The sequence below is a fragment of the Neodiprion pinetum genome, chromosome 7 (genome assembly GCF_021155775.2).
Source record: "Neodiprion pinetum isolate iyNeoPine1 chromosome 7, iyNeoPine1.2, whole genome shotgun sequence".
Taxonomy (NCBI): domain Eukaryota; kingdom Metazoa; phylum Arthropoda; class Insecta; order Hymenoptera; family Diprionidae; genus Neodiprion; species Neodiprion pinetum.
Window position 1 is genome coordinate 1,035,829 of NC_060238.1, and position 13,425 is coordinate 1,049,253.

At 42.1% G+C, this 13,425-nt stretch overlaps 1 protein-coding gene across 3 annotated transcripts in view; it reads right to left on the bottom strand.

Annotated features, from left to right (window-relative positions):
- The window catches only part of stet (stem cell tumor), a 159,264-nt gene that overhangs the window by 10,146 nt on the left and 135,693 nt on the right, over nucleotides 1-13,425 (bottom strand). For all 3 annotated transcript variants that reach the window (XM_069137789.1, XM_069137790.1, XM_046636370.2), the window contains exons 7-8: nucleotides 7,761-7,903; nucleotides 2,364-2,476 (exon numbers count right to left, since the gene is read on the bottom strand). In XM_069137789.1, coding sequence (XP_068993890.1) covers nucleotides 2,364-2,476; nucleotides 7,761-7,903 — 256 coding nt within the window. The remainder of the gene's footprint in view (nucleotides 1-2,363; nucleotides 2,477-7,760; nucleotides 7,904-13,425) is intronic.

The following is a 13,425-nucleotide window of genomic DNA, read 5'->3' on the forward strand; positions in this document are numbered from 1 at the left end:
ACTGTCGTCTTTCTTCCCGAATAACATCCCGAATACGTTTCCAAAGCCCAAAGTGAATAATATGTAATAACATTGCCCAGCCCGACGCTGACGGTGACCGAAATTTTAACGTTTTTATAAAAAGAAGGAAAATGAACGAAAAAAAGAAAAAAAAAAAAAAACATCGGCACGGTGGATGGTTTATACCGCGTTTGATTTCCACGGTATGTGTGAATATGAGCAGCAGTGCGTGTATTATTGTAATGCTCGTATGCGTTAACGAGTAAATTGTGTAACGTCTGTTGAGTGTGTGTTTCATTTTTTTTTGTTTTTTTTTCCCATATTCTTGCAATTTTTTACGCACCACCGATCGACGCAAATTTAATCAATTTTTTTCCTCTCTCTCTCTCTCTCTCTCTCTCTCTCTCTCTCTCTCTCTCTCTCTCTCTCTCTCTCTCTCTCTCTCTCTCTCTCTCTCTCTCTCTCTCTCTCTTTCTCCCCCTCCGACTTTTTACACCAACGGCAACGCAACAGCGGCAGCAGCAGCAGGACAAGTAATCTGATAAATATACGTATTATGTAAATGCAAATTACAGGTATATGTATACCTAATACGGTAGGATATATTTCCGTATAGGAGGCATGCATGCGCCATAACGCAGCAACGGCAACGGCAACAGAAGCACGGAGAGCAGCCCGGACCTTTATAATAACTTGCGTGCAATTTATACCCGGATATCCATTGTTCACTATGCCCTCCAACCCTCCCTTTTCCTCTATAAAACGTCAAAACTTGAATATTTGTTATTTTCAAATTTCGGGATCCACGATGCCGGTAACGCCTCGTACAATATTCGGGTTCTCGGAATACAGGTTGTGCCAAAGAAAACGACCAAAACTCTTCCGTATTTTTGCAACTTTTTCTCACAGAACCGAATTGCGATAATTCGCTCGTTAATTGGATATTACATAGTAATAATGATAATAACAACATAATTTACAACCGAAAGAATTTTGCGTCGCAGCCGAAATGCGAAGAGAGAGAGAGGAGAAAAGAAGTTGAGCAGAATTAAAGAGGCGCGATAAAAGAACGAGTGATAGAGAAAAGAGGAAAAAAAGAAACGAAAGAATGGGAAAAATAAAGAAATTCCTCAGCTTTGCGAGCACGAACGAATTGCTTCCTTCGCTTGCCGCTGCAGGTTGCGTAGTCGCCAAAAAGGGTTTTTTCCCCCCTTCTTCTCGCCGCACTTTCTTTGTTCGTTTTATTCTTTCGATAGAGAGCTGAGTATCGTGAAAATCACTTCTCACTTTCTTTCTTTCTTTCTTTCTACCTCTCACTTTCTCTCTCTGTGAAGCCTCGGAACGAAAAAAGAGCGAAATAAAGAAAAAAAGGAGAAATAAAAAAAAAGAATAAAAAATTCACAAGATATATCCGATCGTGTGGAATTATTGTGGCACCCTTGCCCACTTTTTTTTCTTTTTCCTAAGTGATATTTTTTTTCATCCCTCTCAGCTTTCAGTGACGTGAACGGTTATACAGGTATAAAATTGTAATTGAAAAGGAATTGAAAACCTGTACGAGGGATGAAGTGAAGAGAAACCAAAAAAAAAAAGAAAAACAGATATTTTAATCAGTTGTATAATCTACAGTGAAAAATTACAGACGCGAATCGAAGATTGATGAGAAATTAGAAACACGAGAATGCGTTAAAAGTGTAAAATAAATCGTATCACATCTATAGATTGTCAAGCTGTGTACGGAGTACCTTCGACAAAATAGCAGCAACAACAACATTAATAATAATAATAATAGTAAATAACTATACCAAAAAAATGGAAGAAAAAAAAAACGTACAAACATCAATTGATAAAGAAAAAGAAAAAACCAGTAGTAAGGTAAAGAGCGTTACGACGACGATTTGTTACACTTTTGGTATGGTTAATTTACGAAGGAACGGTAAATATTCATCGTGGCGTTGGGAAGAGAGAGAAAAAGTAAGAGAGATACACGAGCATTGCGAGTAATTGAGACGAATGGAAAAAGAAAGGAATTCAATTAAAATAAGAAAAGAATGCAGAAAACCGTTCGCCAGGGATTGAAGTGCGGTTGTTACTACCTACCTGTTATAAATTAACAAATTAATCTCGCTTGTTTTACCCATCGTTTAGCTAATACAAGCAATTTAATCAGACCGTGGAAACTGCATACAAGTCACACCGCCCGATTAAAATCTCTTCCGTCAAGCTTGACGTTTCCTTTCGCCTTGTTTGCTTTTTTCTTTTTCCCCTTGTATTGAAAATTAATCACCCTTGCAGATTTCTAATGTGACGAACGAAACGTGACAAAAATAGTTTAAAATAAATGAACAAATAGATATGCTCACCGGCGAGTACGCCCGCCATGTAGACGGCGGCTATCCTGAAACTGCCGTGAACCATCTCCAGAGGAAGACCGACGACCACCTGTACCCCGAGGTTGAAGAGCAGGTGAAGCCAGCTGAAAGAAAACGAAGCCAAGTCTTAGTCTTCGACGTTACACGTACTCGCGCCTTACGTCGAATACGTCGGTAGGCTGGAAAGTGGATTTAGAATTTAGCATCTTCCGCGTTCAAACGTGATATTCGTTCTTTTATTCACCTCTACGTTTTTTTTTACAACTCTAATTCAACATCTCTGTCACGATTATAGAGAAATTGAATTCTCGTACGTGAAGGGTAAAAAATTCCAACAACTGTCTGAATAATAATAATAACAACAACAATTGTCAAGGATCGGAAGAGGAAGAAGAGGATAATTAATTAGCGAATAGAACAGTAAAGTGATTGAAAAAAAAGTAATTCGAAGAAAATTGTAAGAGCGAAAGAATATATAATAAGTATAAAATGTAAGTGATAACAATAACAATGACAACAATAACAATAACAATAATAATAATGAATGTAACGACGACTCCAAGAGTAGAGAGAGAACGAGAGAGAGAGAGAGAGATGGAGAGAAAGAGCAGCGTCGTAAGGGAGAAAAGCGCAAAGACTAAGGAAGCGGAGGAGAAGGACGAAGATCAGTAGGAAGTCTTCTCTTTAATTAGAAACATCTCATTAAAGTTTCACCCTTTGACTTTTGTGCTCGGGCAGGTCGAAGAAAGATAAGAGGAGAACGGAGCTGCAAGAAGAGGGAACAAGCGAGCGAGGTATGTTACACAACGTATAATATACCTTGAAATGGTGCAGAGGCACGATGTATGAGGAATTGGTGCGTGAAACAGCAACAGCAGCGGCGCAGTGGCAGCGTTAGGGGTATAACTGTCAGCTATATTACGAGATAGTTGGAGGATAAATGATAAAAGGTTGTATCAAAGCGTGGAGGGTGAGGGGAGAGAAGAGCTTGGTAGTAAATTAAATCCTTTCCTCAAACATTACAGCCAAGCGATGATTAACGATAACACGTACCGGTTCACTTTTTCTGTGTAAAGTGAAAACTTCTAACCGATTATGTCAGGAACGAGGTTTGGTATGATAGAATTGATATAAGACTATTTTATATACCAACCACTTTTATCGCTATGTAATTTTGTTTATTTTTTCAAAAAATACACTTTTTATCAAGAAAAATTAGGTTTTACATGTATACAGTGTTGCGGTACTCACCGGTCAACAAAATTTTTTAACAAGGAAGGTGATTACTAATTTTGAAATACTTTTGTATCCTTGTTACAGAATCATATTTTTATTTTGATTCGATGAGGTTTTATTATTTATACTTTGTTACGTTTGCGAAAGAGTTTTGCAGGGCGAGAATCGAGCGGAAGACGATGAGAAAAGCTCGGATCCGAGAAGGAGAGAGAGAAGGGGGAGGGAGGGAGGTGGTGGAATAATCCCGCGAGAGAGAAGGGCGCGTAACCTAAGGTCCACAGTTGATTAATAATTATCAGGATAATCCAATTAAGCTTATGCATGGAAAGTGAAGTGGCAGAGCGGTACCGAAACGTTAGCCCGACGCCACCGTAACCACGACCCTCGTCAACGGGGCGCCGAACCCGAAACCCTGCAGGACTATAAGGTAACATCTACCACTACCACCACCACCACCATAGCCGTAACCTATCGGCGAATAATGCCGGGTTACAAGGGCGCCCGTGTTTCCCAGGGAACACCCGCGACCTCCTCCACCTACCACCTCTCGAACCCTCGGGAACTCTCGACTTCGGCAACGAACCGAGAAAGCGCCCGTTTTATTACGCCCGCTTTGCAGGACAGGCATTAATTGTTTATTTCCGATTTTCCCAGCTTCCTTTTCATTACTTCGAACCTTAATTCGTTGATTCCGCTTGATTTTTCTTCTCTTCGCGGGGTATCTTCTATTTTCACGCAACTATAATTATACCGTTAAAGCGCAGGGTGGCCACTGAATCTCGATCGCGATATTCCCCAACTTCTCCAGGTTGTCCAGAGAAAAATCTTATAACTTTCCCTGACCAATTCGTATAAATTGTTTATGTCAAATTGAATGAAATAAAAAAATTGCATGTTTTCCATACGATAATTATGATTTTTATCCGTGTAAAAGTAGAGAGTAGAATAAACAATTTGGCAAACGATTCCCCGACTGTTCCAGGATTCCCGGATTCCGTAAAATTTCCAAGTTTTCCAGATTTCCCCGACCTTTGGCTACCCCGCAAAGATACCATGCAGCGTAATTTCTTATCGATAATTTCTTGTCGCCGGTAATCACCGTGTGAATCGACGAACTTGACGACGTGATTTCGAAGAGTTGTTGGTCGGTATCGTCTTCTTCTTCGACATCGGTCTCCATTATTCTGGTCAGACTCATCACCGTCCCCTTCAGCTTCGCTGTTGTGACACGATGCGATAAATTCTTCAATTTCCACACTGGCTTCTTCGTCCATCGTCATTTGTACATCCCAACTTTACAGCAATTTCTGCATTCGAGAAGGCGATAAAAGATGATCGAGCGTCTCGTTGTAGCGAGGCGTTGCGGAGTGGATCATGACCGTTTCACCGAAGCATCTCTCAGGTGTTTACAAGATATAACGTAATATCATGCGGGATATACACGTAACGCGAAGTGATGTGTAATACAGTAACCACAGTGCTCGTCGTCGTCGTCGTCGTCGTCCTCCTCCTCCTCTCCTCCTCCTCTTCTTCTTCTTTCCCGCAATTTCATCCCTCTAGCCGCGATACAACGTTGCTCAGCCACCCTTAAACGACTCATCGAGCGGCGCACCATTTTCATATACATATTGATGCCATAAACCGCGTAACACAATTTTCTCAAATGACCTGAAAGGGTGAAGGTGGAGCTACGGGGGAAAATGGAAAGGGAGTGACTGACACTCGCGAAGCAACCGACTGCCCTAGCTGTGCAACCATTTCGGTAAGTGAATTTCGAGTTTACGTGACCGTGGGGCAACCCATACACTCAACGAAATCTCATGATACCAAAAGCTCTTCGAGGTTCTTTCATCTCCTCTTCTTCTCCTTCTTTCGAGCGATTGCTCACGTGATTCCGGCATTGTTTTTTTTTTAATAATGGAATGATCACTTCTTCTTCTTCTTCTTCTTCCTCTTTTCCTTCACGAGCCACTTGAGGGCATCTTAAATGTCCTTCACTTCGTGACCGATCCAACTCAAATAATAATTACTTCTTCTTCGCAAGTCGAGTATCAACTCCGGCGAACCAGTTCGCCAAGTTCTCAGTAAGAAGACGAGACTCTCTCTCCCTCTCTCTCGTTTTACCAGCTCCTCGATCTTCCCTTATTCCCATGGCAAGGATGAGGATGAGGCGAGGCGAAGTGCGGGGAGGAAGTGGAGCGCGGAAAAGTGCGTTAAACTTAACTCAGGATCACCTTTTCTCTCAACGGCGGTGAAAAAGTCATCCTGATATCTCTTCTCGCATCTTCTTATTTCTTTCCTCCCTCTCTCATCGAGGTTGTAGCAGCGCGCAGAAAAGAGAAGACGAGCGGAATTAGAAGCAGATGATCGTGTCAAGTTTTCAGAAATTGTCTTTCGCCTCGAAACAACATTTCAACCTGTCTTCTCTCTTTCCCCGTCTTTGCGTTATACCTCAAACCCGTATAAATTATCTGTAAAAACGTTTATTCTTTCGACTCCTGCATCAAAGTAAATCGTGAAATTTCTCTCTCTCTCTCCTCCAATATACTCACTTTTACATCGTAGCACGTATAAGAAGAAGAGAACCGACTCGAGACGAAAGGCAAGGCAAAGCAAATGAAAAGGGGGACGAGATTGGGTACGAGATGGAAATGCCATGACGGCTGATAAAATTTTCTCTCCTCCCGCCCCTGCGTCCATGAAACTGACCCATAAAACCGCACGTTTCGTTCAATCCACCGAATGCAGAGTACGATTCGGTTATACGAGCAGCAGAAAAAAAGGGTAGACGGTGATGAAAATTCTCAATAAAGATGTAAAAAAAAAAAAAAAAATAAATAAAGTCGACTGTTACGATTTATCAGCTGTTTAATTTCTCTTCTGGATTCTTTTTTTCCTTGCCTTTCCTTTCCTTGCTTGTGATACCAACAGCATCACGGCAGTGACAAGCAGCCTCGTCAGGAGTGACGATTTGGAATTAGTTTACAAACATTCAGCATCTTCCTTTTCTTTTATCTCTCTCTCTCTCTTTCTCTCGAGGATTTACAATTGAATCCGTGTAACAGCATCTGTAGACTGCTGCGTGGGTTTGGTTGTAGGATGTGAAGGAAGGAAGGAAGGAAGGAAGAAACGAACCCCTCGCCTACATATATCATTGCAGAACAGGCTTCTCGGAGATGGCAAACTATTTGGACCACCGTGCAGAACGAACGAACGAAGAAAGAAAGAAAGGAAGGAAGGAAGGAAGGAAGGAAGGAAGGAAGGACGCGGAGTTATAAATTTTGGATCCCCGCTCTCGAGTAGGAGCGGTACAGGATTCCCAGGACCTTAAACCTCCGAAGCGTATCACCCGCCGGATATTAACAAATTAGACCTAAGCTAAGCTCAAGATGGATCGAATGATTTGATTCCGCCAGGCTGTTGCAGTTTAATTTCCTCGCTGCATATACGCCGTCGATCGATCGATCGATCGATCATCGGCACGGGTATCGGGGAAATTAAGCGGAATCAACCGTCTCGAATATCGTAAGTAAGTAAATAAACGGACACGTCAAAATTAGTTTTCGTTTGACATCTGCTTCTTCGCAGAGACGAAAGATTTTCGTCGTAACTTATAAAACCTTTGAGTCACACGTGTCATTGTGCCGAGTAAACGTTTGCAACAAGATAGTATTTCATGGTTTTCGGGACCACTGATTACGAATCTAAAATCAGATTTTGAAAATTCAAGATGGTCGATCCATTACGGTGGAGAAAAATTTCAAGTTACATCGTATACGTGCAAAAAACTCTGTACAGGGATTTTCGGGGTCGCTGATTGGATTCGCTGCATTGAATTTTCAAAATCCACTTTCGGATTCGTAATCAGCGACCCCAAATACTCCTGGACGGAGTTTTTTTCTCCAGATTCGATCGATTTTGAAAGTTTTGTCCGCCATATTGTTTCTACCATCTCGAATTTTAACCTCGAAAACTTTTGATTCACGTAAGGCAAGTAAATATACACGCGTAGAGTGGTAACTTTCTCGTAAACGAATTGTTCCTTCAATTTTCACGATTGTTTTCCAATCAATTTGCTTCCGGCAATAAAAGTAATAATAATTTACATTAAGGTATTATAATAACAAGGCAGTCGATTTTGCACATGCTTACCCAGCGTGAAGGAACATGTAGAATGCGAACCTCCAGAGCTCGAGACGTTTGTCCGGTCGGTATATGAAGACACTGTCGATCGGAACGGGACCCGAGGGGTTGACCTCGCCCATGGCGACGGTGTAGTAGGTGAAAAACCCGAGCTGAAAAATACACCAAGGTATATTCTCGTTATACTTTTCTTTTTCATCCTCTTCCGCTTGCATTTATTTTTTTCATTTGTTTTTAGTTTTTCTTTTATTTTTCCACCCCACCGCGCTTCATTTCTTTCCTCGTAAAGAAGAGTAGGCTGCTGCTGCTGATGCTGCTGCAGGTCGAGATAACGAGTGAATATTAAGATTTTCTTTCTCTTTCAGCGCCGCGACTTGGGTATTCTAGAAACCCTCGCGCGGCTAAAGGTGCGGGTATATATAATATAAATCAGCGAAAACAATATCAAGCGAGGAAGAAAAGGAGAGGAGAGGAAAGGGAGGGAAGAACCTTTCCATCGCCGTCGTCTTTCCCTGGGCCATCACCCACCGTCCCTTTTCCTTTGCCTTGTTTCACCACTTTATGTTTGTCATTCTGTAATTTAATTAACAAATTCCTCTCATCTTCCCTCCCTATCCTATCGCTACTCTCCTTCGTCTAATTTCCTCCTCTGCATGCCACTCGCTCACGCCTTCCAAACTTAACCCGTCATAATCCTCGATATCGGATACTTGTCACAATATTATTATTACCATCATTATCACATACAACGACGTGTTTATACGGATGGAATTCTGTCAAATATTCATGAAAAACAAAGAAAAATAATAAAAAAAAATAAATAAAATAAAACGTTCGTAATAATTAGGCTCCGGATTAAAGTGTATCCATTAATTTCCTCCCGGAAGTCAGTCCGGGAAGAGTCGGAAATTCGACTTACGTACGCCTGCGTAGCTAAGGACGTGGATGCCGCGCAAAGTGTTACCGAGAAATGAAAAAAGCGGAAGTGGTCAAACAGCCACATCATCCCCTGGGGATTTTACACCCCGCATAAGAATGGGGGAAAGGGTGGCACCGCACCGCATCGGTGGTCGGGTCTGAGGCTCGCTTATTCAATTCAGAACGCGATTCGCTTTTACGCGTGCCGTGCAGAGTTTAATCCGAATTTATGAATACCTACGATGGTGCCGGGGGGTTGGTCGGTTCGTTGGGTACGCGACGGCTTTCTACCTTCTCCTCATTCTCCTCCCCCTCCCCCAACACGTATACAAAGAAGAGAGTACACGTAATATATAGAGCTATATTTTCGCGCCGCCTCGTCCGAGAAAGAAAGAAGGAACGGAGACTGAATAGATAAAGAAATATGCAAAAATGAAGAAAATATATTCCTCTGTTTTCCCTTCCTCGTCTTGCGAAACTTATACCTTTAAACGACAATCGAAAGACAGTAACGACGAAAGGGGGAACGGACGTCCGGTGATGAGGGGATGAAGAACAGAAGGGTTGGAGAAAAAAAAAAATCCAAGATCCGTAAAAAATAAGAGAAAGAGAAACAATATGAAATGAAAAAAAGAAGGAAATAACGAGGAACATATCGCGCCAGCGGACTGATATAGTCGCGGCGAAAGAAGCGGTGCGAACTAAGGTGAGGATAGGCGAGGAGGGGAGGAGAGGTAAAAAAGAAAAAAAAAAAAATTATAGGACGGGATAGGAAACCTTATTACAGGGAGGGATGAAAGGCGGTTTTACAACCCCGCAGCTTCGCATCTCGGTGCTTCGAGGAACAAGAAGACGAAGAATAAGAATAAGAAGAAGACGAAGATTACCTAACCCACTCTTCTCCCACCCTTCTTCTCACTCTCTATCTCTTCATAAAAAACAAAAACTGAAAAATGAAAGAAAGAGAGCAAAAAAAAAAACAAGAAGAAGAATTTAAAAGGGTCGAACGGGGGTTTATATTACGTATACATGTATACGCAAAGGTGACGGAGACTCATTCTTATGTATAATGCAGCCGAAGTACGCGCGGGCGAAAATTTCATGCACAATCTTTGCAGTAAATTAGACTTGTGATTTTCGCATAAATTCTTTGTAAAAGAAAGAAAAAAAAATATATATTTTCACAATATTGCGGAATAAAAGTTTGTGCTTGTTTTTTTTTTTTAGACGCAACTAACAACAACTGGCAACACTTATCTTGTAACATAATGATATGCGTGAGCTTTTGTTCACAAATTTGTTTTTTTTTGTTTCTCTTTTCCAGCAAGATCCGCAAAACTTGACGTGATTGTGAAACCTGCAATATCGCTTACTGTACTCATACGTATATCGTAGCACGTATAATAGAATACAACTGAACTTGCGCATAGAGACACGATGATATAATAACTCTTAGAAATGGCGGGGAATGAAAATCGATCGCTTGGACCTTCCGCCGCGTGCTTGCTCACCTAATGCTATTTGCTGCAATTGGTGCACTTTCGCATCGATCCGAACAATGATATTATTATAAACTGACGTACGCCGTATGTTATCTACATCGATTAATCCCACGTTACACGCCGCTAGCCTAATCGAAAGGTGAATTTCACGTTAGGTTCAGCCAACGTGTGTGTATATATACGTACAATTTACGCCAACGACACGTTTAATATTTTTATTTGGAAAATCTCAAACTCACGGTTATTAAAAATAATTATTTCGATAAAACACTACGATAGATGGAATTGAGAATCTGTTATTGGCTCGAAAAATTAAAAGAAAATAACAGACGACAAGTGAATGGATAAAGACCTTGTTATGCGGTTTTTTTTTTTTTTCCACCTCCTCATTTTTGCCCGCGCAGCGCACGATCATTATTGTATTATATCAATATTCGCAGCGGCACGAGAGCGCGAGGAAGCACTCACCTAAATGAAGAATTCCCGAGGGTCGAACCTCCGCCTATGCACGCAGCAGCTACCGCGATTCTTTTTACATGATCCGGCAGAGTGGGTGCACTATAAAGGTGGGTATATCTGTGTACGATATACGGGTGGGTACCACCGTATTCAACCGCGAAAGTAACCGTATGTGTAACGAAACTAGACTGCAGAGAGCGATACGCCTATAGCGTAAAGAGAAAAGTGGGTATATTGTATAAACGAGGCAGGATCCTCGAGAGAAATGTAGACAGGTATGCGATACGTACGCGTGTAAGAATGGCTGGAAAAATATTACAAAGTATAACGAACGAGCCTGAAAAAGCGAAGGAAAAACAAAGGCCAATATTGCTGATAGAAATCGAAGAATGGAAAAATTGTCGACAAGTTTGTTTTCTTCTCTCGTCTTTTCTTCCTAACCTGAACCCGAGATATCCGCATTGGTTGTACGAGTTATCCTGTCGTACACACATTTGCTGTCTCCCTCCCTCTCTCTCTTGGGAAAATGAAGAAATGCATTTTGTAAACGATTCGAGTTTAAGAAAAATGGTAAATTCGCACCTTTTCTGACTCCTTGAACGTAATCCTAAGATAGCTCGATAGTGATTGTTTTTTTTTTTTTTTTTTGCTTCGGACGTATCGTCGGCTGAAGCTAACAGTCAAAATTAGCAGCGAAACGTTCTAACGTTCGTTCGAGTAATGCAGCGTGGTCGGAAAATCCACATTTCGTGAAACACCTTGAACCCCCGATACTTTACTAGAATTCTGCGAGGATAAAATTAAACTGCATTTCCCTATTTCCAAAAGCTTAAGCCTCAGCTTCGTTGATCCTCGTCGCTTTCACCAGTTTCTTCCAATGCTGTTGCAGAGTAAAATACCGACTTCCCCTCCACTCGACTACCTAATTGCCTCGCAAAGACCACGGGATTCGCGTGTCTCGGTGTAGGAAGAACACCCCGAGTCGTCAAATACGCAAGTATATGCCTAGACGTTAGTCGAGTAATATTAGCGTAATGTAAATAGGAAGAAGTAGAAGAAGAAGTAGAAGAAGTAGAAGAAGAAGAAGAAGAAGAAGAAGAAGATGGTTATCCGAGGGCATATTTATTGCCCGAGCAGTAAAGCTAAGGTGGCTCCGGTTAGGCTGCTGGTTCTGCGCTCCCTCGCCGTTGTTTCAACCCCCTGAAACTCGCCGTATTTCTGTTATCTTTCGGATGGCACGCGATGTCGACTAGGCAGGTACCTTTACTCTCCACGTCCACCTTCCCTCCTTCCTTACTTCCTTACTTCCTTAATTCCTTCGCCTCGTCATCGTACTAATACCCCCATAGTGTGCGTATACAGGGTTTAGAAAATTATAATCATTACTCTTGTTAAATGGGATATTTCTCGAACCAGCCATATAGCGCGAGCTAATGTTATTGTATTATACGCATGTGCCCTGGTGTAGGGCAAACAAATTTCACTCGACGATGAGGAATCGATAATTTATGTGTGACGGTGGCGCGAGGGGATCGAGGAATAATAATATAAGGGTTCGGGTGAAATATTCACCATCCTCGTCCGCTCTTCGCTGACTTACATCGCAGGACTCAGGATTACAATAGCTACGGTGAATTACGGAGCTGAGGATAAGATAATGCGGCTCCTGCGTCGACCGATAGTTTGTAACGAAAGGCAACGTGGTAGATCATCGACAAACAAACAAACAAACAAACAAATAAACAAACAAAAAAACGAACAGACGACGCATCTGAGAGGAGAGAAAAGTGTTTAGACCCTTCTCTGCGTAGTTTATTTCAAGCATTGCTAAGCGTTTAAGAACGGACGTCATTAGCGTTATCCGATGCTTAAAAAACGATGAAAAAAAGCTCCTAAACATTTATCAATGTTTTTTGCAATACCGTTCGTCGTGGAACTCTTCAATTTTTGATTCTTCGCAAAGATTGAGGTATCTCCCAAGTAAAAAGTACGTCGAAATCGACTGCGGTACCCCGTCAAGGTTCGATCGGATTGCACCGACGATGCTTCGTGGATGCTTCCCCGTGTCTTTTAGCGGCGGTGGCGTCGTGAGAAGCTAACCGGAAAAAGAACGAGAGAGTGAAAGGTACGGACAAAGAGAGATACGAGAGCGAGAGCGAGCGGACGTGTATCTATCCCTCTTTCCGAAATCCTAAATTAAGGAAACGGACACGGAAAGGCACGTGTGAGGAGGGCATAAATCGTCTTCTCCCCCCCATCAGATCCTCCCGAGAGACCGTAAGGCAGACGGGTGGGTAGAGTTGCCGGACAGCCGCGGGACCGAGCGAGGGAGAAAAAACGGCACGCGCCTGCGTTCCGCTCAAATTAGTCTTAAAAGTAGCGACGCTGGTATAGGTGGGTGGGTAGGAAAGGTTATACATACATACATACATACATACATACATACATATATATATATACATCCGATGCTGGTGTTGCCGCAGCGACGCTTTTCCATCTTCTTTTCCTTGTTCCCATTCCGAATGCATGCAGCGTGCGTGCAGCGGCAAACTAGTATTTTCGTTTTTCCTCATATTTTTTCTTCTCCCCTTCAATTTTTTTTTTTTCTTTCCTTCCATATCCACCCCAAGATGCAGAGGCCAGGGCACGAGCCGGGGGGTGGGTGAGAAATGAGGAGGGTGGGCAGAGACATACGGAAAACGAGAACCGAACGCCTTTGCACGAGGCTTAGGTACGCCAAAGTGTAACAAAAAAAAAAAAAAAAAAAAACGGTCTGTGCAGGGGTGCTAGTTCTT